Source organism: Strix aluco, chromosome 4 (genome assembly GCF_031877795.1).
Source record: "Strix aluco isolate bStrAlu1 chromosome 4, bStrAlu1.hap1, whole genome shotgun sequence".
Classification (NCBI taxonomy): Eukaryota; Metazoa; Chordata; class Aves; order Strigiformes; family Strigidae; genus Strix; species Strix aluco.
This window is the reverse complement of record NC_133934.1, coordinates 72,570,799-72,594,854: the sequence shown is the minus strand read 5'-3', so window position 1 is coordinate 72,594,854 and position 24,056 is coordinate 72,570,799. Positions and strand designations below refer to the sequence as shown.

At 37.7% G+C, this 24,056-nt stretch overlaps 1 protein-coding gene across 1 annotated transcript in view; it reads right to left on the bottom strand.

Annotated features, from left to right (window-relative positions):
* Positions 1 to 24,056, bottom strand: part of FAT4 (FAT atypical cadherin 4) — a 151,588-nt gene that overhangs the window by 36,407 nt on the left and 91,125 nt on the right. Inside the window, exons 6-8 of the mRNA XM_074821282.1 lie at positions 23,293 to 23,467; positions 6,408 to 6,588; positions 1,917 to 2,161 (exon numbers count right to left, since the gene is read on the bottom strand). Coding sequence (XP_074677383.1) covers positions 1,917 to 2,161; positions 6,408 to 6,588; positions 23,293 to 23,467 — 601 coding nt within the window. The remainder of the gene's footprint in view (positions 1 to 1,916; positions 2,162 to 6,407; positions 6,589 to 23,292; positions 23,468 to 24,056) is intronic.

The window sequence follows — 24,056 nt, the reverse complement described above, 5'->3', positions numbered from 1 at the left end:
TTAGAAAATACCCAATCCTGTATAAAAATCATGTTGTTTTCAACCTCTTAAGGCAAAATCATTTATAGGCAAGAATGACTTTGACAGTGTCCCCTTAAAACTGTATTTCATGTCATTATTTGTCATGTGCAATGAGCCGTACTCCAGGGAGAGGAATCTTTAGACAAGAACAGTATTCAAACCCTTGTGAGAAATGGGACAGGAAAAAATGAAGATTTTTGCTTCAGTTAAGCAAATTATACTATTAATTATTATTACTAGTTCGCTCTTTTAATCTTGATTAAAAAATAACAAGGAAATTAAGCTTTTTCTTTCAAAATGTACACTAGATATTCTGTGATTGGAATAAAAGCAAAAGCCTTGATCAAGTTACGAGGGTTTGTTTTTTCTTTTGGAAAAGCTAATTCAGACTCTACATTGGACTGCAATAAAAATTGTTGGGTTTTTTTTATTAACGGACACCATGCCTGCTAGTAAAATCATTGTCAACAGCCTTTCAAAATAATGTGGAAAGATACTAACATTTCCTTTTAAATGAAAATGAACTATCAACTGAGGAAGTTGCAGATAAAAAAGTGTATGCATCCCTAGGTTTTTGCTAAGTTAAAAACAGAGTAAACATAGTTTTGGTTTTCTGCATGTTTCCAGTTCTAACAGGTTTCATACAAAAAGCATCCAAAAAGATATTGCCAGAAAACATCAGTTAAACCTATGTGTACGCCTCATAAACACATTTAAAGAAACACCTCAAAAAGAGCCATGCATAGGCACTGTACCCTAGTCAGAATACATACAGATTGTGCAATAATAAAATAATTTCATAATGCTGTTCTGGAAACAGGGAAGAAATGTAAACAAATTCATTCTTCCATAAAAAGGAGAAGTATTTGCAATTGTTTAAAATTTAGAGAGAAAACCCAAGACATGGAAATAAGCCCTTTTTTTTTGTTCTTTTAAAGGAAAATTTGTTTTGTAAACCATTTGTCTTGGAATCCTCTCTGTAGGCATCACATATCCATGTATGTGTATGCATGTGAAAACACTCAGCGTTGCTGAGCTCCACAGCCAACCACTCCGATTGCAGTCTGGTGAATCCGTGGTAATATAGTGATCATATTATAAAATCCTTTTATACTGTTTTGAGATAGTAGATGTTCTGGTATTAGTCCATTTGAAATAATGGAAAAAAGATCTCAAAATAGCAGAATTTTTCAGTAAATTCTCTCCATCCTCATGCAAATCCACATATTCCCCTTTCTTTCCCCTTGCAACGCCAATTCTGCAAATATTAGTATTTTGGACTTACACATTTCTAATATATTTATTTATCAGGCTTTTTTAAACATAACCTGAATCAGAAATTAATTCCTGCACTGAGTGAAGTCACTTTAATTTGGGTGTAGCAACCTCAAAAGGAAGGTTGTTGCTTGGCTTTTTATTTTATTTTACTTTACCACTTGGCTCAAGGAAAGGCAACTTAATTAACATCTGATATAGACACAGCCTTTTTGGAAGAGGTTGACAAAATCCTCTTTAAGAATTGCTCAAGGTGGAAAAAGAACATCTACATGCAGGAGGAGACTTTCAGGGGAAAAAAGAGACCATTGCCTTCCTCACCCTGGCAAAATAATTTAATCACTTGTTTGAGTGGGTGCTCATTTACACTATGTCTTCTTTACATAACTGCAGGAAAATAACAGAATTTGGATGGAAGGAACAAACTAAAAAAAGTTGCTAAATTAGGGTGATATACTGAGCCTTGCCGTTATTCATTCCCATGCAACACAAAGATAACAAAACCTGGAAAACAGCTGCAAAGGAACATCTTAGAAACATTTCTTGTGGCACAGCTTTCCATTTTATTAAGATGTTTATGCAGTCTGAAGTATCCCAAGCGCTGCCACTGATTGGGTTACCTGAAGTGGTAGGTGATGGGACGTGGGTGACATAGGGATGGTGTTGAAATTTGGGCGGGTTGTCGTTCACATCAGCGACAGAGACAAGCACGCTAGTGGAACTGGAAAGAGCCCCGGGGAAGCCCCCATCGCTCGCCACCACCACCAAAGTGTAGTTCTCCCTTGCCTCTCGATCGAGGAGAGCACTGGTGATGATTTGTCCTGTTGATGGGTTGATTGTGAATTGCGAATTGCCACCAGTAAGCCTATAGCTTTTGGAAAGAAAAAACAAGTAAGAAAAATTCAGTTGGTATTTCACAAGGCAGCCTGCTGCCTTAAGATAATAACAATTTTCTATACTCTTCAGACCATCACGCTGATGGGTATCAACATGCAGATTTTCTTCTGACTGTCCATCTGTCTTCACTTTTTTCTCTTCCATATTTTGAGACCTGTCATAAATGACATTTCTGGGGATTTCCAAGCATAGTTGCTTAACACAGATATATTTCTAATAAATAAGGAACAGACTGAGCCTTTGTACATTTGAAGATACAGTTGGACATACTCTCAAAATTGGCTACTGGAGGCATCCTCTAGTACTGATTTCCCTGGGCTAATGCATTAAGTGTTTTTCTAAAAGGCTGACATACCTCTTAACTGAATCTGCAGAATATAGTTATAAAAAATACTATCTTCTGAAATAAAAGGATGACAATTTTACAAAATAATATGAAGATTTATAATTCATATTATTACCTGATACTGAGCCAAGTGTTGCTATTCAAGATTTCAATGTTAATTCATAGTAGTTCATAGCAAATTAGTAACCACAGAGCTACATTAATAAAGACTAATTAGGACCACAATTCAACCCTTGATTGATGTGTATGTACGTGTATATCCGTGTGTGTGTGCAAAAATGTCATTTAGTAAGAATTGACAGTGTGCTTACTGCAATGCGTTGTACAGGCTACCTCTGGCTTAGTAGCACAGTGAATGTGTCCTTTCTCTTTGAATGCTTACGCAGCTTGTGTTTGTACAGAATTTTTGAGTTCTGTACTTTTTAAAGGTAATTTAAAGGCTGTATTTTTAAAGGTAATTGGTTAATATTACATTTTTTATTAATTCAGGTAATGGGTTTTCTACAAAAGAAAGGAAACAAAAACTGGCTTAAATGAACAATTCCCATATTAAATATTATAACCCTGACAAAAACCAACACAGCTGTGATTATAGCATTGCTTCTTCAGAGAAGCCTTGTACAGCACAGTAGCAGCGTTTTTGAAGTATACAATTCTACAAAAGATTCAGAAGAAAAATGGCTTTTATGGAAGAGAGTAATCCTATCTTCTTTTTTTTTAAAATTAGAACAGGTTATGACAGAAATTAAAACACAAGCCAGAAGCTTTACCTAGAGGATTGATAGCCAGCCTGTGTAATAAGCTGTGACAACTTCTCCTGTTCAGTCATTAATCTCTACAGAATGCCATGAGCATGCTTTAATTGCTTAACTATGATATAATATGATGGCCATACGTAATTATTCTCCAGCCGTAGCAATGTGCATCTAGGGTGGAAAGAATGTGCACAAAGCCTAAAGCACCACTTAAATCTCGCTAAATACTAGCAGCACGGGCGAATTTCATCAGTGATTTGCAATGTTTTAACCCTGTGTGAAGTGTTGCAGAAGAGAAAGACTTTCTCTTCTGTATTTCCATATATATAGAATGGCTTAAGCTTTAGCAGTGGAAAGGTGCCATGAAAACCTTTTTTTTAAAAAAAACCAAACCAGAATAAAGACAAATTACATTTGCCATAGGATATTCTGAGATATATCTGAGTACAACTGCATGCAAACCAACTGGACAATGTAAGTGTCTCAGCATAGTTACAATAAAATTCCAAACGCAAGCCAAAAAAAAACCCCAACCCCAAATCCCCCAAAACTTTAATGGTGACAACTGGCATAAAAGGAATTTGACTGAAGTGCTTGAAATCTGGCCTTTTGACTACTCTGTGCTGACCACCCTTATTTATATTATCTTTAACAAGGCTGCTCAAGTGTGCATTACCATTAACAACCTCATCAGCCTCCTTTAATGACTTCACAGGTTATCACCACAAATAAGAGAAAACCAGTTGGCATGTATAGACATGTAACAGTTTTGCAGAAGATTATCTACTGCTTGCATAACACAGACCATTTTTTACTTTACATGAACATTTAGCAGAGGATTTTACATACCATTTTTGGAGAAGGAGTTCTGAGTGCTCAGCACCTTTGACAAGAAGACCTTACGTGTTCTGGTCCTTCTGGCTTTTGCCAGTTTTGTAATACCAGTCATATTTTAAGATTTTCATTACTCTAAATGCTGAATCTAGACTAATTCTGTCCAAGAAAAACAAAGTATGTTCCTAAGTCTAAAAAGTGTAAAACAAAACTTGAAAACAATTTTAAATAGCTACTTATGAAAGAAAAAAATATTTTTATCAATTATTTTACTGTGAGGTACCAAGTGAATGACAAAGACTAATGGCAGAGATATTAAAGCCATTCAACCATGCTAAAGAAACGTGAGAGCACCCTGACAATTTCTGATTATGGGATGCAATCATTACAATCATTCATGCTTTGTATGGAATTCTTTTTCCTAAAGGAGCTTGCAGAAATAGTTTCTTAGAGTAAGAGTGAATAGAATTAAAAGCTTCATTGTTTCACAATTTAATAAATGAAAATTTTGGATGCTTTTCAAATATTTAAAGATGCAAAAATATCAAGTTTCTATTTTTGGCTTCTAGCTACTTGGAAAGAAAATATTACAGTATTTTATAGACCATTGCTTTGCCATGACATAGTTCTATTTTACTTCCTTTTTTTAAAAAAGTGACAACCACAGCAATATTCTTATGCACTTTGAAGAATGAACTGAGGTGAACTAACAAAACTAAATAAAGAAGCTATTTTATATCCCATTTTCTAAGTTTGGAAACAGAGTTACAGGTGTTTGCAGTCACAATAGTTAAATGTGATGAGATTACCTACGTGTCCTTCCAATTAGTAACTAATACAAATGTGCTTTGTATTCCAGTCGCAATAAATCAGTCCTCAGTGGATAATCTTCAGCTTGCCACTGCCACTCAGCATCTTCATTACTCTTGTCTGTGAAACTGGCAATGGCCAGTGTTCAGCCCACTTGGCATTTAAAGCAAAAATGCCAAATTCTAATTTTTTACTGGTTTTCTGAATGGGATAAACTTTACACCTCACCTTGTCTAATTTTCATTCTAAACTGAAGACATTAATTGACCATAAATTTACTCAAGGAACATGTTGGCTTTCAGTCAAAATTGCTTCTTATGTGAAAAGACATGAACCCAGGAGCAAGGCAGGTGGTGATTTCTGTTGACTGTTCAGTGACTGCAGTGTCTCCTCTAACATGTGTGTTAGCAGGTTGAGTGACATGGTACCTGCTCGGCTAGTTTATTATAAATGCATCCAAGTCTGCATAAGCAGTCATCTAAACTACAGTTAGGTTTGAAAAGCCACTTCAGGTTCAAAATAAGATACTGAAGCCTTCCCCAAATATATATATATATATATGCTATCACAAAATTAACACTATCCACTAGTTTGGATATTTTTATGCAAAAAACTGATACTGATTTCTAGATTTGCCTAGTTTAAAAATTAAAGTTTAAAGAAGACTATAGTTGCAAAATGCATTCTGTACTTTTTTTAGGGTGAGAGGTTTCATTTGAACGTAAATGAAAAAAAAATTATTTAACCCATTCAGCTTTTGTAGCAAATTCATTAATGACATTTGAAAAGTACATTCCCACCAATCCCTTCCTGAAAACTCCTTCAATTAATATTTAAGAAGTTTGTCAGCCTCCAAGAACAATGGTTTCTAGCTTCTTAAGGAATACATTTTAAAAGATTTGTATTGTATCTATTAACTGTATTATTCATTACAAGGCCTCAACTCTAAAAGCTATGCTAAATAGAAGGCGAAAGCCTTTCCAAAGGCTACACAAGCTGATGGCAGTCAGTAATGATGATCATTCACAGCCTATATCATATTTATTTATGCACAGAATGTATATATAAAGAGTGCAAGCTGAAGTGCTTAATCCATTTATGATATTATTACGAGTTTTAATATTTCTTTTTATTTTTTTAATTCATCTACCTCTAGATGGATTCCTCTAATTGAGGAATATAAGTTTAGCCTGTTAACAATTACACTCAGGTGCAAGTTAAACTCATTTGCTTTTCACTTAGTAAAAAATTAAAATAACACTGCAACTCTACTTGTCCTTAACATAATTCTAAAAGCCTATAAGGAACAAAAAAAAAGACGTATTTGCCGAAACAATTTAGCTACACATATACAGCTGTCCTTTTGTGTCTTACAGCTTCATGATATGTTTGTGATGGACACTGAGGTAAAAAAAATCTTCAGGCAAGGTATGAGGTGATATTATGTACAGCAACAGTAAATGACCTACCTAATAACAGCATTTGTAGAAGCATCAGCATCTGAGGAGTTTACGAGCAAAATATCTGTCCCTGTAGGAGCATCCTCTGGAACAGTGGCAGAATACATGTTAAAGGCGAATGTGGGGACATTGTCATTGACATCATCCACTGTGACAGCAATGGTTCCAGTGCCAGTGAGGGCAGGAGATCCTACAGGAAAATGGGATACAAAATGCTAGAGGTTACAAATACCACCATGCTAATCCAAGGTCTGCCATCCCCAATTTAAAGCCTAGCGCTTGAGCATGTCACAGTTCACAGAGCAAGAAAGCCAAGTCAACATACAGGACAGGGTCAGATTTGTTTCAAAGGCATCTCAACATAAAGTACAAGTTGTGAAAAAAAAAAAAAAAAAAGAAGTTGTTATTTTTCTTGCTCCACCTAATTCCAGAAATATTTTGTAATACATGCTCAGTGGAAAAAGATGGTCTTGGAACTGCTCAGAAGCCTTCCTGTAACAATTAGGACCAATTTGAACATGTGGTTGACTTATTATTTCTCTATAAGAAGACATTCAAAGGTGGCGCACTGACAGCCGTTAAGACTCCAGCCCTCAATTTATTTATCCACAGAACAAATAGAGTGGAAACAGTGGCAAACCCCAGCTTTCCGTGTGGCTTTTCCACTGCCGGTCGCACCCCTGACCTGGGGAGACCTTCTCTGAGTGGGTGAGAAGGTTGCACAGTCTCCAGCCCCATTCAGACTCAATTTCACTGTAGAAGCAACCATCTATAGCAGCAAATAATGCTCACTCAGATGGGATATTGGCTTACAGGAAATGGGACTGAACTTATTTAACCTACAGCCTTCATCCTCCTTGTGATTCTAACACTTAACACTGATGAGCAGAAACAAGTGAGAAATAGCATGTTTATTCATGTGCAATCTGTCAGTATTTATTCTCTTTAGCTTCTCCTTTGTCAAATCCAAAAAAAGACAATGAAGAGTTTTACAAGTTTATGTGAGTTTTGCCAGACTATTACACTTCTTTTCAGGCAAGAATCAGCATGACATCTTCTTCTAACCAAATTCTTTGCTGAGGGTCCCTGAAAAAAAATGGGATCGCTCCTTTCTTTTAGCCAAACGGAGAAGGAAAGAGTGATAGTGGAGCATAAAACACGAGTTATGGCCCCTTTTACTCAAAAGACAGATGATGACCATGCCTGTTTTACCCAAGATTGCATCACTTTCCCCTTCAATCTCAAACAGATACAACAATTCAATATTTGCTGGACTGAGAAAAGTGATGATAATGAAATACTTTGGGCCAGGGACTGGTTCGAGTACTTGCTGCAAGGCAAGCATATTACACGGAACTGTCATTTGATGAAACACAGGCAGCCCCCATGTGACCGCCCTAGTCCTTCCAACCTGGCAGAGGATCAGGTCGCTGCTACCCGAGGTTATTGCTGGACCTCAACCTTAGGGCTGGGAAGGAGACAGGCTCTGCTCTTGGGTCTCATGTGGTGCTGTCAAGGGCTCCAGACACCAAGCTCTTGTATAAGAGAAGAAATAATGACCCATTTTCCCACGTTAACCCTTGCAGGTTGAAGAAGTACCACGCTGCATCGCGGGAAGAAGCTGGGAGCAGCTTCTGCACAGGAGGGAGGTTTTTCACTGCAAAATATTTCAAAGTAACTTGGCTTAATGCACAACGGACTGAACAAAAGAGCTTCCAACTGAAAGGTGCCGTAAATCTCGCAAGGCCAACTTTGAAGCCTGCTGATCGGATGGGATGGATCACGATGACGAGAAAAGAACATGTGAGCTAGAGTATAGGTTTCACGCCACGGTCATGCACAATGGAGGCCTTTCTCTGCTCTAGTCTGAGGTAATTCATTTTGCCAATTAATATACTTTCAGCCAGGAAGGTTACATTAAGGCAATGTCTGACTCATTTTTTACCCTTTTTCCACCCCCCCCCCCCCCCCCCCCCATTTTGTCATTTAGCCAAATGCATATAGATAGAAAAGACTGCAAAAGCGCTCTTGATTGCTGAAATATTGCCTGTGGAGTGTTTATTATTACTGCATTAAATGAAACAGAGTCCTCAGCAGTGTTTGCTGCATGTGTCATCAAGCTCTGGTCTTCCAAACACATTTAATCGACATTCATCTCGCAGCTAATGAAATGAAAAGTTGAAAGTTGTTAAGTTTCACAGGTGATTAAACAATTTATACATAATTTAGAAATTAATCTTGGGTAAGTCACATTCAAAGAGCATCAGTAACACAATTCAGCCTGGAAAAGAAAGCTAACTTGCAGCTAAAACCTGGAATTCATTGTTTTAAATGTATTTGCTAACACAAAGAGCTGATGCTGTTGGTTTATTGACAAAAATGAACTGCAGTGGCAGCGCCTTTAGAGGTAACCCAGTGCTGGGGTGACGGGACTAGCTCCAGCGCAGCTCTGCAGGCTGGCCCTGTCCCAGTTGGGAGCACTGAGCTCGGGCTCAGTGCCGTGCTACCTACACTCACAGAACGGGGGAAGAGAGGAGAATGGGAAGAATGTGTTCACATCTGCTGACTAAGTACTGCGTGGACATATCCTAACAGCAAAACACTGCAATGGATTTGTCCTTTCTCCTGCGTGGCTATTAAATCTTTGGTCACATAATGGAAACGGTCAAAAGGGATGCCAGATGTAATAGCTGCTTATGGCCTATGGATACTTTCCTGCTCAGGATTACACTGATAGCAGCAGCTTGTGACTCAGCCATTTGACTCCAGCCAGCCCCAGACACCTTTCCTCTCTGAGGAATCTGAATTTGCAGAGTACCAAACAAATGCTCTAAGGGTTGAATCCCAGCCTTCGCCTCAGCCCCCTATATATTCCACGCAGTTATTCTCTAACTCCATTTCCCCATCGGATGCGTCTACAAGGCACTGTGTAGCACAATATGGACATATTTATATTAGCCTCAGAGAAGTGAATATACCAGCCAAGGTTGAGCACCATACTAATAAGATTAGCTAGGGTAATGGAAGTAACCCAGATCTCATTCAGAGTTAGCTTGTGGTTGCATTGTGCTTGCAGAAATGTCCCAGAAGTCCAGTATTAATTCAGCTGTTTGTAACATCCCAAGTCACTGCTCTTCAGTTCAAAACCTCAAATCTTTCTCATTTTACTTAGATGGAAAAACTCACGTATTTACATTGGTTTCCTGTCTCTGTAGTTATCCAAATATGTGTTTTTCCTCTAAGTAAAACTTCACGTCCACAAATTTACTCCTTTATTCTATTACACTGAAAGATAAAGTTGCAGTTTCACAGAGAGTCCTCAAATCTTTTATTCACTTGAATTTAAATGACCAGATCACATTTCTGCAGTTACTGAGAAATATAAGAAGAGGAAATTACAAATGAAGTAATTTTCTATGGAAAAGAAATAGCTTGGGGCCAAATTCTACCGTCCTTAGTGAACTTTCAGTGAAAGTTGTGCTTGCATAAGGACCACAGAATTTGGCCCCTGGTAATAAGTAGGTTTCATAAAATGTACATGTCATACTTGTGGTGAGAGAAGTAGTTTCCATGGTCAGGCTGAGTTCCCAGATTTTTTAGTTTTGCTTCGATAGCAAATCTTCCCCAAGTCAGTTATTCTTATTACGCTAGAGCATCATCTCTTTCTTGTTCTGCACTAAACATTTTGCATAAATAAGTATAGTAAATTTTGTGTAAATTCTGCAATATTAGCCAAACACTCAAGATGCCCCCAAACTGTTTTTAATAAACCAGACATGTTACAACCTATATAAAATTGCTGAACACAGCCACACAAGCCTCTGACTACTCCTACAAACAGCCCTGAGGGCTAAAGCCACAAACAAACATACACTTTTCCCTTAGTGAACTTGCACTAAAATGTCTACCAATTTTTCATAGTAGTCTGAACTATTTTTGAGCAGAAACAACTGTTTCTTTGTCAGACACCTTTTATTTAGAGCATTTCTCTAGTGCTCTACTACTACTAGGTTTTTTTCAAATCCCAAAATACCATGTCTCACAGACACTTAGGATATCCATGTTGAATATATTATTATTATTTTGTTGTTATTATTATTATTATTAATTTCCCATCTCTGTGTGCTGTGGTCTGTTTCTGTGAACTGAACAGTTTATTTTCTAGGTGACAGCTGTACATATACATTAAGCAGACAGTCCCACAAATGTCCACACATCATTGTTGAAATAAAGATTAACCTGGGATAGTGTCAAAATAGTAACGCTGAGTTCAGGAAGAAAATTGCTTCCCACGGATGTTCTTCCAAAAATTGAAGCTTTTTGCTTACATCTGCAAGTAAACATGTGTCTGGGGATGAAGAGAAGGAGCAGACCTTGGGAGCCTGCTTCTTGGAGGCCCACAGTGGAGGCTAAGTTACAGGGGGAGGTTACAAGAGGCCACCTCGGGCTTGACCAGTACTGGGCTGTGGCTCCCTTCTCCGCATGGGACCTCTGAAGAAGTGACATGAAGAAACAGCCATGGAGGACTGTGGGGTGGGCAGGACGTCTCTTCTCCCAGCAAAGTGGGACTGGCTGGTTTTCCACGCCATTCACTAGTGCTTGTTGAGGCTGATCTTCACAAAAGTACAATACTGGAAATGTGTCAGCTTAGAAGTTATAACAAGCCCTCTCAACTTCTTCCTACCGCCATCCAAGAGAAGGGTGACAAAAAATATTGGATATGTGCAGCCACGCACGTAAAAAAAAGGAAACTAAATGCAGGAAGGTGACACTGGGGAGAAATATCATTTAACCTGACAATTTCTACTTCTCAAATGCAGGATAACCAGCAAAGAGAAGACAATACGCATTTCTGCGTGAACTCATCATAAATCACTCATTCCCCTAATTTGTGCTAATGCTTACGATCCACAAGGGATGCACCTAAAGACTGCTTTCACTTTCAGCCTTGGTCTACTCATGCACCCTTAGAAGAAGGGAGCACCACCTCCTATCTTTATTCACCCATGCCCTGTGGAACGGAGAAGGTAAACTGTCTTGGCTCTATGTAATCCCCAACCACATCGCACCATCTGCTCCAGTATACGTTCAACTCTCTACACCACAGCTGGACACCAGCACAAGTGAGGAATGATCAGAGTACTTAGTGGACTGGAGTGGTAAAAGAAAACAACTGAAGGAAACTTGCAAAGCCATTTAAGTTCTTCAAGAAAGCTCAGGAAAAGATGATGCTATTGGAAATTATCTCGGCTGTGTGGTACTGTATGGCTCACAGTATAAATTAGAAACAGGAGAATGTGTTCAGCACGTTATCCACATATTGTTTGAAGCTTTAATGGCTTTTGGGTCCTGTCTGTGCCATGGTTAGCACAGCAGATAGTAATACTATCATTCCTTTCAGAAACCAGGAACTCAAAAAGTTTTTGCCAGCATTAAAATATCAAAATTAACTGCTAGAAAACTGACAATAAACTTAAGCAAAAAAACCTACAGATACATTTCAGTAAAATGAAAAAAAGGATTAAAATTAAATAAAATGAATCTAAATGACTAATCAAAACTCATACTGCAGGCAGTTTACCATGTTTTGTGGTAAATTAAACACATCATTATGCTGAAAATTGGAAAGCGATTTAACAGAAATGGAATTTTTGCTTTACTGAAATGTGTTGCTTTGCAACAAAGCGGATTTCACTTCTCCAGTCAAACACTCAGTGAATGAGTCCCAGGACAAGAAGTTGTATGTGTTATTACAGAGCATTAACTTTTTCACTCAAGTAAACAAGGCCCTTCTCACATTAAAGCAGCCAATCTTTCTAAATGCATTTAAATGCAGACAGAGTGTGCTGAGCCTCACATAACTGGCCAGTTTTAAAATAAATATAGAGCTAGAGAAAGTTAAAATGCAACTAACTTGTATTATGCTTTCGATTTCTAGTGCACACGAAGCTTGATTTGAAATGTGGACGACCTTAAATTAACTTATTTACCGGGAACACAAACGAAAGTGCATATGTGAAATAAGAAAAATAAGTAGTTATATATACAAGATTGCACCACAAATATTTGTCCTGGCCGGATATGTTGATTGTGTTTTATTTTCCTCTTACTCAGTTTTTCACTACAGGCTTCCATACTTAGTCTTAAAAAAATGGTGAACCTAGTATACTTTGAGATAAAAGCTGAAATAAGCAGTTAATAAACAAACATAATAAAAAGCTTAGAAGCTAGCCCTACTCTCATTCAGTTCAACAGATGACTGGTGAATGAGACCATGCAGGAACCCAGATATTCCAAATTTCTGAGCATGTCAAACCTGAGTTTTTCTCATTGTTAGGTACAAAATAGTAGTTGTTCCCAAAGCTGGCTTAAGAGAACTTTTACTTGAAAAAACAATTTTTCTGCATTGCATCAGATATTAGAAACCTCAACATCCTCCCTCATCTACCACCCTAAAGAAGCTAACAGACATAAATTTGGGAACATAAGCCATCAAAAGTCCAAAAAATATAATCACTAGACAGAGTCTGACCTTGCTCAAGCAATGACATGTCCAGCCACGCTTAGGCTGATGCACATGCACAAACACACATACTCATACATGTTTTGACAGTGCAAAAGGAATCCTTGTTGCTAATAGTGATGCAAGATGGGAATCTCTCCTCTGATTTTATTCACGATTTTAAAATTTGAATAGTTTTCTATCAAAATTCCTGACTGACTGCATCCTACAAATTCACTAAGCTTTGCAGTTTCACAACAGGGGCAATATTACATTTAATATGCTGTTGAAAGGGTGGGACTTGTATGCACGTACAGAGATGGTTTTAAGTCCTCTGGTGTATATAAATTTCCCCATCCCTGTTTTTTAACTCTGATCTGCTCATCAGAACAAGTAGCTGATTACTCAGGAAGAAAAAGCTGTTGCACTATTACAGAGCTGGACCTACTGAGACCGAGAACAAAACACATGCAATAAAGCAAAAGTATAGTATATATTTAGCATAACTTTAAGCTGTTCCATGTAACAATCTCCTTCTACACATACACACGTACATTATTATAAACTGAAAAATGGCATATATTCCCCCAGTTTAGCATTTTTCCCCATTGATGCTTTTGTTTAGCAAATTTCAAAATATATGAATGAAAGGCTGAAAGAGTCCTTATCCACTGCCCACAGCGTAAGCTGGATACAGGGTTGCTGACATAAGGAGATAGTGACTTGTGACTGTCAGATTTCAATGTCCTTCCACAAAAGCCACAAGCATTAGTCCCATGTGTCATAAACCCCTTGACATATGCTTGGGATCTGTTAACAACAAACGTACAAGTCATTGGAGACAGTGCTCAGAAAAGACTCGTGCAGGTATCGCAGGCTTCTTAGCCAGGACTGCATTTATTTCCAGAGCAAGAAGTTGCCTTCTTCCAAATATGTTTCAGAAATGAATTTTTACGGAAAACTTCTCACAGCTGAATATAATGGTCATAAGAAAACCTGGCAAATGACTGGTCGTAAGGGTGCCCACAACTGCAGGTGATTCTGGGAGGGCAGGCATGACCATGTGCACTGCCAAGGCCTCTGGTGACCAAAGTAAAATTTAAAGAAAGTGGAACTGCAACTTAAAAGAAAGGCAGAGACATTTAAAAAAATATTTTCCTAAAAGCACCAAATTATTTCTCCTTGTTATAAGTTATTGCTGTAAACAGAAAAAATAGAGAAGCTGGCTCCTACAAGGACTGCTGACTAAGGCAATTTTTGACTGCTTGTGACTCCTGAATATCCCACAGCGAAATTCCTGTAACGCATGATTTTGAATTATGCTTTAAAAACACTCTGTATAAATAGTGAAGATTAACCAGCAGGATAAGTGTTCAGGCCATATGTGCATGTTTTACTTGTTTTATCCTCACAATTAAGGCTTCCAGAAATTGTAGCTTTGTATTGGAAGAATGAGCTAGCAGACTTTCAATTTATAAGGTGTAACGTTTAATTTAAAAAATGGTTTAAGATCACCAAGACTGGAAAAATATTATTTCTCGAAGGCTGAGAAATTACATAGCATAATGACTACTCTATTCATCTTGTTCTTCTGCAAAACAGATTACATTCAGTGAACTCATTAGCACATTTGAAGTAGAATTTCATATAAAAGTGATGTAAGCAGAAGGACAATAATTTAAAATTAATTTTCATTTAAAACTTCCAAACTAACAATCACAAGATGGATGAAGGGATAAGAGAGGAAGTGTAACAGCCTGAAAATTTACAAACTGACAATTCTTTCTTCTTTGACATTTTCAATCATCTACTAAATCCTACACATTAAGCATTACATTCTAGCTTGTTTTCCAGTTTAAATACATCTACCTGAAACTTTTTTCAAAGAGATACACCTGCTTTTTTTCCCCTCAAACTAGTACCAAAAAGTTAAGAAATAATAGTAAAGCAAAAAAAAAAAAAAAAAAAAAAAGGCAAAAAAAGGCAGGACAACAGTGAAGACAGCTTAAAGATCTAAGTCACATTTTCATTCATTTAGATCAACACTGCACAATGTTTTCCTGTACCGTGGCAAAACTCAATGAAAATTGAACTGCCCTGGTGTATTTCCTATGTTCAATTTTCACTTTTTCATCACTTTCATCACATATGTTCACACTAAACTGTTTACTGGTAACAGTGCCTAACTGACTGTCCAATATACATTCAATAAAGTACTGCAACTGAGGTAGGGCTGAGAGGAGAAGTAGGTCTTAAGACCATGCAAGTGAGATGAGACTGAGGATCAGGACAATAACTGGCTCATTTAATGAACTTCACACTAATTTAAGCAGGCCCCTAAAGAGACTGCATCCCATTCATATTTGCTACATATTATGGTAAGTGCCCACAAGTCTTTTGTGAACATGGGATGACATTTAAGAAATTAACACAAGATATAATCACACAACTTGAGAAAACAATGGTATTTCAACCAAAGCAAGAAAGGACGTTTTCCCAACCGTGCAATGGAAATTTCCATCCCAAAGTGGATGGAAATAAAGGAGAAAAAATATCCCTACCAAGCAGATAAGCTACTTGAAAAAGACCAGTAAGAACTTCTTTGAACTACGTCTTCCATAGAGTACAGTTGATCTCAGGTTACCATAGATACTTTTATAATTTATGACTGAAAATATTTCAGACTTTAATCAGATAAATCTGTAATCCTGCATTAAAGATGATCCTAATTACTTTTTATTAGATTAATCCTTTAAGAAGGAGCAGGTACCAGCTTTGACAGTTCATGGCACAAGCATCCCTGGCAAAGTTGGTATTTGTAGCCCTTTATTTCTATTTTTTTCCTTTGTTATTTTTACAAGGTTCTTGGAAGAAACTCTGAATGATGAGAAACAACATTGAATTTCTGGATATTCCTATATTTCTCTTTACCTCATTAGCAATGAGGTAACTTGATAGAATAAAAAAGACCATCACCTACACTCAATCTTTTTAGGTGGCATAAAATTATGTTCCTTGAAACAGACAATTCTTAATGAACAATGAACTTTCTACCAGTAGTCTGGATTTCTTTTACTTATGAGGGATGCAAAGAGGCAAAAGATTTAGTTACCTAATAAAACTTGATATTTTCAACTGTAATTCCAAGAATGTCCATAGAGAGATTAAAACTTTTGGCTGTGTTACTACATCTTATCTTACACTTTCCAAGACTCTAGACTAGAAATACATTAACCTCATTAGGATTCTCCTTGTCTGTTAGAAACAAAAAAACCAACAAAACACCCATACTGAGGTAGAACCTATGGAGTGCTCCTCAACACCACTTGGACCTAAGTAACATTACTGTATTTTTGTGCAGCTAGACTGCAGGTTATTATATTGCAAAGCACAAACATGCACACACTGTACTTGATGCCCCCCTCCCATGTCAGTTCTGCCATAGCTGGCTCTCTTCCAACACCCCAATTTCTGAACATCCTTGCCTCTGTCTCTGTCAATGCAAAATCTCTGAAGACCTGTTTCTAAAGAATAATACATCTTAAGGCTCTAGTTTAGTAACTGGTCGATTTTATATATACATTAATAACAGCAAATGAGAAGATCTTAAGATTATTTAAAATAATTTCCTTTCTTCTTTTGTTGAATGCAGTGAAAAGGAGAACAGCTCACCTACAAACCTCAGATAGAAGCAGTTTACCCCACCCTAAATAAGCCCGTCAATTACTCGCTGGATTCTCCATGATCCCAACAGAGAGCAGAAAGGGAATTACACACATAAATATCTGAATGGACAGGAATGCACTTAAATTGAGGACTTCTCTAAAAGTCCACAAGTATGTCTGAACTATAGAGAATAAACATCGTTAACATGTATTTCTAACTCCGCTTGTCTTATCCAGATAAAATCCACCATCAGCCTGAGTTGGTTTCAAAACTGAAGTTCTGTCCATGATTTTAAACTGAATGAAAAACTTTGTTTTCACAGATATTTCAACTTTACTGGCCAGCCTGAGCCCTTTGCCAACCTGAATATACGTCTTGCCCACACCGCACCCCAGAGAACACAGATGCTTGGATTTAGCCCAGAGGCTCTCGCTGAACAATTTTGAAAATAGTGATCTAATAATGAAGGTTTAACTCCAAATAGAAGGCTAAATCCCTCAAATGGTATTCTGGGGCTGGACTGCACATCTCGTGGGATGGTCCTCTGAAAGGATGGGCTAAAGCCCTCATCTCATTTGGGAAGTAAATGTATCACAACATATAGACATTGATATGCTCTCTTCCTTGACAATTACTCTCTAGGGGACATTGGATTGACTTTGCCACAAACCTGCTTCCTAAATAGCTTTTTGAGCTTTCGTCTTCCAGAGAAAAATTAAAAAGTGCTAACAGTTTCTAGGCTTTGTGAAAGGGTAAGATCCTGCTATTAACTTCCCACAAATACAAAAAAGCCACTCTCAATTCCCTTCTCTCCTGAGTTTAGATGATGGTAAGACAAAATGAACATTATGAACTCACTGATAAGTCTGACACCATTTCAGTTCTCCCTCTGTGTGATTTATAAATACATTAAAAATCATGCAAAACTACTAAAATGATAGTTTTAGAACCAGTGTTAAACGAGAAAAAAAATAAAACTAGTACAATACTAAAGCAGTAAAACTAGACTTAAGGAGACAGCACTGACATGAGGAAGAGCTTCCATAAGGGCAAGGAAATAAATGAAGCTGGGACAGAAAACAATATGCATTTTGGAACAGCTGTGGCATAACAGAAAACCATAGAAGAGAATAATCATTATGTAAACTGCTAAGCACCAAGGTAAGCATACGTCAGCTTCATTTAGCTCACTGAAGCCTGAAGCGATGTGTATATATTTAGACATAGCACAGAAAGCATGGAAAACAAGACATTTCTAAGTGAAACTTGTTAGTTGCTTGTTTGTTTTGACAGCAACAAGATTTAAAAATAGCTGAATTTGTTTTAAAAATATAACTCATTCTTTTCAGGCAACATCTTTTCAGACTGCAGACTGCCTGTTAAGTAAAAATACAGTCTATGCTAACAAAACAGCCTGAGTATAAATGTGTTTTAGCCCAGTCACATAAATCTCACACAATGTTAACCTCCAAGACTCTTTCTTAGCATTACTAGAAAATACAGTTGTCCTTTATTTGTCACACTAAACTGGGAAATATCTTCACATGTGTTAAAAAGCAATACAACTACATTGTCAGACTTAATTTGATTTTAGGATTGAAAGGAACCAAAAGTCTATCTCAAAAGAGAATTCCTGAGGAGGATGTAACCTCTCTGCTAGGTTGCCCTCCTGCATTCTTGAAGGAAAGAATGCATAAGTCAGGGGCCAACATTTTCTAAAGAAAAAACATATGGTTGTTTTTCATACAGGACAGGGATGTATACAAAGAACAGCTAACTAAATATAATAATCAGTCCACTGATTCATTTCTTTCAGAACTATTTATCTAAATCAGTAAATAGACTATTTTTAAAAAAAATAATTAAAAAACCCCACAGGAACACAGCTTCTAATTAGAAACATCACATTTTGATTTTGGTTTTATTATGGCAATGTGCCATTCTGACCAACCAAATCAAGAGATGGTTGTTGCAGTTTATTTAAACAGTAGTCCTGAGCAGCTAGCAGGTTTGCAGATGTGCTACTCGACATCCCTGCAACCAATAAATAAAAAGAGGAGGACTGTTGGAATGCTAACATTTGCTCCAGAAAATTGCTCAAAGAGTTAAAGACAGGGATGATAAAAGCGGCTGCACTAGTTCTTGTCATGCTGCCAGAGCTGAATGTTTACTCAGCGCTGCATCCCACCAGATGGGGTGAAAAAAAAATTTAGAAAGTCTCTTTTCCCAACCATTTTGCCATGAAGAAGGGTATAGCGAAGCAAAACAAATGATTTATGTGGTAGAAACAGACCCATAAAGACACATTCAAATAGCTGCATGTAGGTTTCTTGGCATTTATGTTAGCAGACATTTTAGAGGAGCATCTGCAATCTAAACACTATCATGTTATTCCACAGTCCATCAGTTTGCCTGTCATTATATTTATAATTCATGCACTCTGGTCTTACAGCTTGTGCTGCAAGAGGGGTTCTAAATCGGAATGGCTGAACTTTGGGGTTGAATTATGTTTTATTTCTTGATCAAAGCTACAGGTGTACAGCTCTGGAAGATGCCGAATGTTCCTAGCGATGGATGCTGTGTGTATCTTTGTAAATCCCCACTGCCTAGAGTGGCAGTCTAGTATTTGAGACCCAGCAGTAGTTAGAGCAGGGTGGAAGTGCAGAAGTGAGGGAGGGGTGATGATAAAACAAGGTTGAAATCAAGAACCTTTGTGCAGACTGTCTTGTGGAAACTGGGCATGAAGCAAGCTACATGGCCACAAATCACTGAGCCAAGTGCCAGAAAATATTTTATCAGTCTTTTCCATTCCCCAGAGCAGAAGGAAGACTCTCTGCTGGTCCAAGATCTACCCTGAGGACTGGGTGGAGGATTAGCAGGCAAGGCCAAGGAATAGTTGGGCCAGAGCCAGGACAATGCATATATCATGACTGACTTCTCTAGGCCTGAAGGGAGCTCTTGCTTGGGAAAGCATTTTTTCAACAACTGCCCAAATTTCCATTGCTGGTACATGTGGTCCCACCAGTGGTCCCCATCTGACCCACCCAGCATGCTTATGAGCAGCTCAACTCTTAACAACTCTTTCTATGTGCCCAGGACTGAGATCTGGGCTCTGGAAGAGCACGCCTGCACGGTGTGACAAAGCACAGAGATTTCTAGGCCAGCATCCCATGCAGCCCTGCCAGCTCGATGCTACACGGACTGCTGCTTCTCAATGTCCTAATCCTTCACTTGCTACAAATGGACTCAGTGTACATGCTGCCAATACGTGCTACAAAACCCATAAGGTACTGAGGATGAAATAACAGCCACTACCAAAGCCCCTTCTGAGGCCACGGATTGTTTTCAGTACACTGGACTGACATCTCTAGTTAAAAATAATGAAAAATTAAAAATCCTTCCATCAACTTCCCCAGACACAGGCTAGGGTAACACTATAAGAACCACGGGCACAAGTTCATGAAGTGATAATAAACATAAAACTAAGAAATCCTTGATTATGTATAGAGAGATCAGGAAGACAGCCAAAACCAAGTTGGGAATCCATCAGTTCCTATGTTTAAAGGTGCTTCTAGTATGTATTGTGTCTGCTTCCTTGAAAGAAAGGGAAGAGTTGGCATAGACTTCTATAGGAGCCGGATATTGTCTTTGCATATTTTAAACCAGTCAGTGTTGCCTATAAAAACTGAGATGCAGACCCCAAGAAAAATGGGAAGTGGATTGGACAGACAGAATTTTGCCCTTTATGTGCTACCCAGACATTTCCAGAGTTAACTGCATCTGGATGTCTACCATGATTTTTATCTGTAAAAAAAAAAAAACTGAATAAGATGCACCATATATGGCAAGACTGTGCCTTAGGCTGCTAAAGACAATCCGAAAGACTGTTTATTACAGCTAATAAAAGCCAAATGCAAAGTGCAAAGTATAATACTTGACTTATTTTCAAAGATAATATGGATGTGGATGATTCAGACAAGTCTGCTTTCTTCAGCATTTTGGCAGGCACTGCTTTCCTACAGAGGAGCACTACCTGGTTTGCATGTGTGTTTCTGGTTGAATTGTATCTATGCAAAAACCTTCTTTCTAAGCATTATCAAACAAATACAAACTCAGACACTCTAAAGAAATAGTTAACATTAGGCAAAGACCTGGACATGCCTGTGAGAGTTTCTTTTATAAACGTTTAGCAGTTGCTCAAGAACATAATACTTAAAACACTTCTCTTAGCCATTTCAAGATTGTGTCATTGCCATCTTTCTGCTAGTACAACCAAAACGACCTTATTTAATGAAGAAGGCACTGACTAGCAAAGGTCAGTGTGTAACCACTTGGCTATCCATCACATACCCATACCGGTAGCTTTTGTAATGTTTTGTATATTTTAAAAAATATTTTATTTTTTAAAAATACATTCTTCTGATAAGTTGCAACTCTTTTAAGAAGGGCTTCCTCCCACATAATACTTTTCTAACTCAGCTGCCAAATGTCTATAGAAGTACATGTGCATTCTGTGTATGATAATGCAATTCATAGTAATATAAAATTTGAGATGTAGCTCGACAGAAATCTCAGAGTCCGTAACTTGGTCTGTTTGTTCCACATTACTGTGATAAACGTGGCTTTTTAAGAGGTCTCCAATGAACTGTATGCCAGAGTGTTCTGTACCATCTAGACTGCTTGAACTCAGTATGACTAATTCAAACATAACAGGAATCCCCTAGAATTTCTTAAGTACGTAATATATTTAAAGTACTTAAAGTATCTATTATGACTATGTTCCACATCCTGTTTCCATGAAATCAAGGGAAGTTCTGGCATTGACTTCTACTGAAGCTGGACACTTTCCTGTGATGTTTTAGTTTAGAAAAATCATGACTAACATAGTTTTAAATGTATTCTTTGATGGCATAAACTTAGAGCAAGTCTTCAGTCTAACCAGAAGATGTTATCTAATGTTATTCACCTGGCTGGTTGAAAACTATACCAAATCACACTAATTGTGGATTAGTCAGATTATAAACTTAATCACAGTAGAACAGTTAAATTTAAAGTTATTACTCAACATCTGCTTTTGAACACTTTGGCTAGTACCTTTTAACAATGATAGAAGGGAATAATAACTTGTGAGTTAGCTTTATAAGAACATAGCAAATTAAAAAAACCAAACAGTGTTTAATCAGCATAATATCTACATGTTTAAACATAGGAGGTAATAAAACATGCTGCTGTTCTTGTCAGCAAAGGCCCCATGCACACATCATGTATTAAAGTCTCCCCTGGATTATCTGAAACTCAGACTTCTCCCAACACAAGTAAATATTTTCATTTGGTATGATTAGGTAAATCTCTAGGATTTCATATTTTTTAGGAACCCAAGTCAAGGAAAAGATCGTGCTCTTGTCAAACTTTTGGCTGACACATGGTGCTAGGCTTGGGGTACAACTGACTTCTTGCTCCCCTCCTTTTTCCAAGAAGGACAATAATTGTTGGCTGTGTGACATGCCTTATCAGTTCAGTCTTCAGGTATTTTGTATGTAGAGCTAATAAGTTCTGTACAGTTCTAACTGACTCCTGCCAACCTGGACTGGTAGAGTTAACAGACAAGGATCTGCCTTCCCTTACATATCCAGCCTCAGCTTCTGAAGGAACATAAGGACGTTTGAGACCAAGCAAGTTCAGCTCACAAGTGAGCAGTTTACAGGCAACAGAGTAATGGAAAGACAGCGTAAAAAATACAAAGCATACAGTATCTCTAGCCAAAGTTCAAGACAAATGATACATCAAGTCCTAAAATTGTGTTTCACAGCTTCAGCTGTGTTCAGACTGTGAAATACCTGAGCACTGCTGCAATAGGAAAATATAAGCCATAGATATTGTCACTGACACAGGATACTGCACGCAATATGTCAGAAAACAAAATCGTAACCACTTGTCAACAAGTTGGGTTTGCTTCTATTTTTATTATTAGAAGGTAAGAAGAAATTCTGCAGTAAATTAAATCCATTGGGCTGTGGGGGACCAGAGATCAGCCCAGAACATGATGCAGGATGTTCTAATGTTACTAATATTCCTACCAATAATATTCCTACCAAAACCTGAAACCAAACTTTTGTGCTCAGACACCTCAAGTGAAAGTGTAATTAATCTTCATAACAAGACATGTCCTGTTATAAACTGACAGAACTTGGAATGCATTTGGGATTCTGGAGCAAATGTATGACTGGATGCTGAGCAAAGCAGAAAATTAAAATGTTGAAATGTAAATTGTCATTACTTTTCAGGGGTAAGATTTCGGTAAGATTAAATGAGTAGTCCATATCTATTTTCTGGCCATTGTCTTGACCTGTTTGCACATTTCTGATGAAAACATTATATTGGGTTTTATTGCCATTTATATTGTTTTTTTAATTGCCATGCATGAGGCTCTTAGGACCTAGATAGGACCACTTACTACTGCAGGGCAAAAATCAACCTATCTAAATCTGTAGTGAGTCCTACTAATATCAGACAACTAGACATAGGATAAAATCCTGATTTCCCAAAACCAAACCCCCTTCAACATCAAGTAAGCCCAGCTCTCCCCACAGAGATCTGAACAGAAGCTTGGGTACCAATCCCCATCCACTAAAGTTTCAGACCATCATGAAAATATTTTCTGTCCAGAATGCAGTGCTTTCCAGTGACAACAAGATCTCACCAGAAGAGACTGCCCATTTGCTTTACCTGCATCAGCAGCTGTGATCAGTAGTATGTACTGCTCCTTTGTCTCCCGGTCCAGGCTCTGCACCAAGCGCAGCTCTCCACTGGCTGAGAGAGTAAAGGCCCCTTCTTCATTTCCAGCTACCAGCACATAAGTAAGCTTGCTGTTTAGGCCTTGATCATCATCCCTTGCTACAACCTACAAAAGCAATGCAAATACTTGGGAAGAAATATCAAGAATTGATGAGTGCAAGGTCTGTAAAATTTTATTGGGATAGAGGAAATATTCTCTATGACAATAATCCAAATTAATGTATTGAATTAATCCAAATGCTTTAAGGTCTAGTATAAATTAGCTGTAATTGTAAAAATGACTTAACACAGTGGTGATGGACTTAAAGCATAGTATGAAAATATTAAATAGTTGATTACTTATTTTTCTCAAGCATAAATACAGTAAAGACTGCATTTGGGCTCAGTGAAAACCATGGATGATCTGGTATAGGCTGAGCTCTGTATCAAAGCAATCATTGCATGTCCTGCCAGCTGAATCCATCTAATGCTCTTTCAATGTTTGGCACAGAGCCTCATCCCATGTAGGCAATGATCAGATTGAGAGATCTGTTGCATGGAAGTTGAGGCTGAGATGAGAGATAGAGAAAACTCTTAAAGTCCCAGTCTGGGCAGGAAGATAGGTTGGAAAAACACAAACAAAACTACAAAGCATAATATAAACTTTTGGCAAAAAAAGGCAACCCCCCCACCCACTCACCCAAACAAACAAAAAG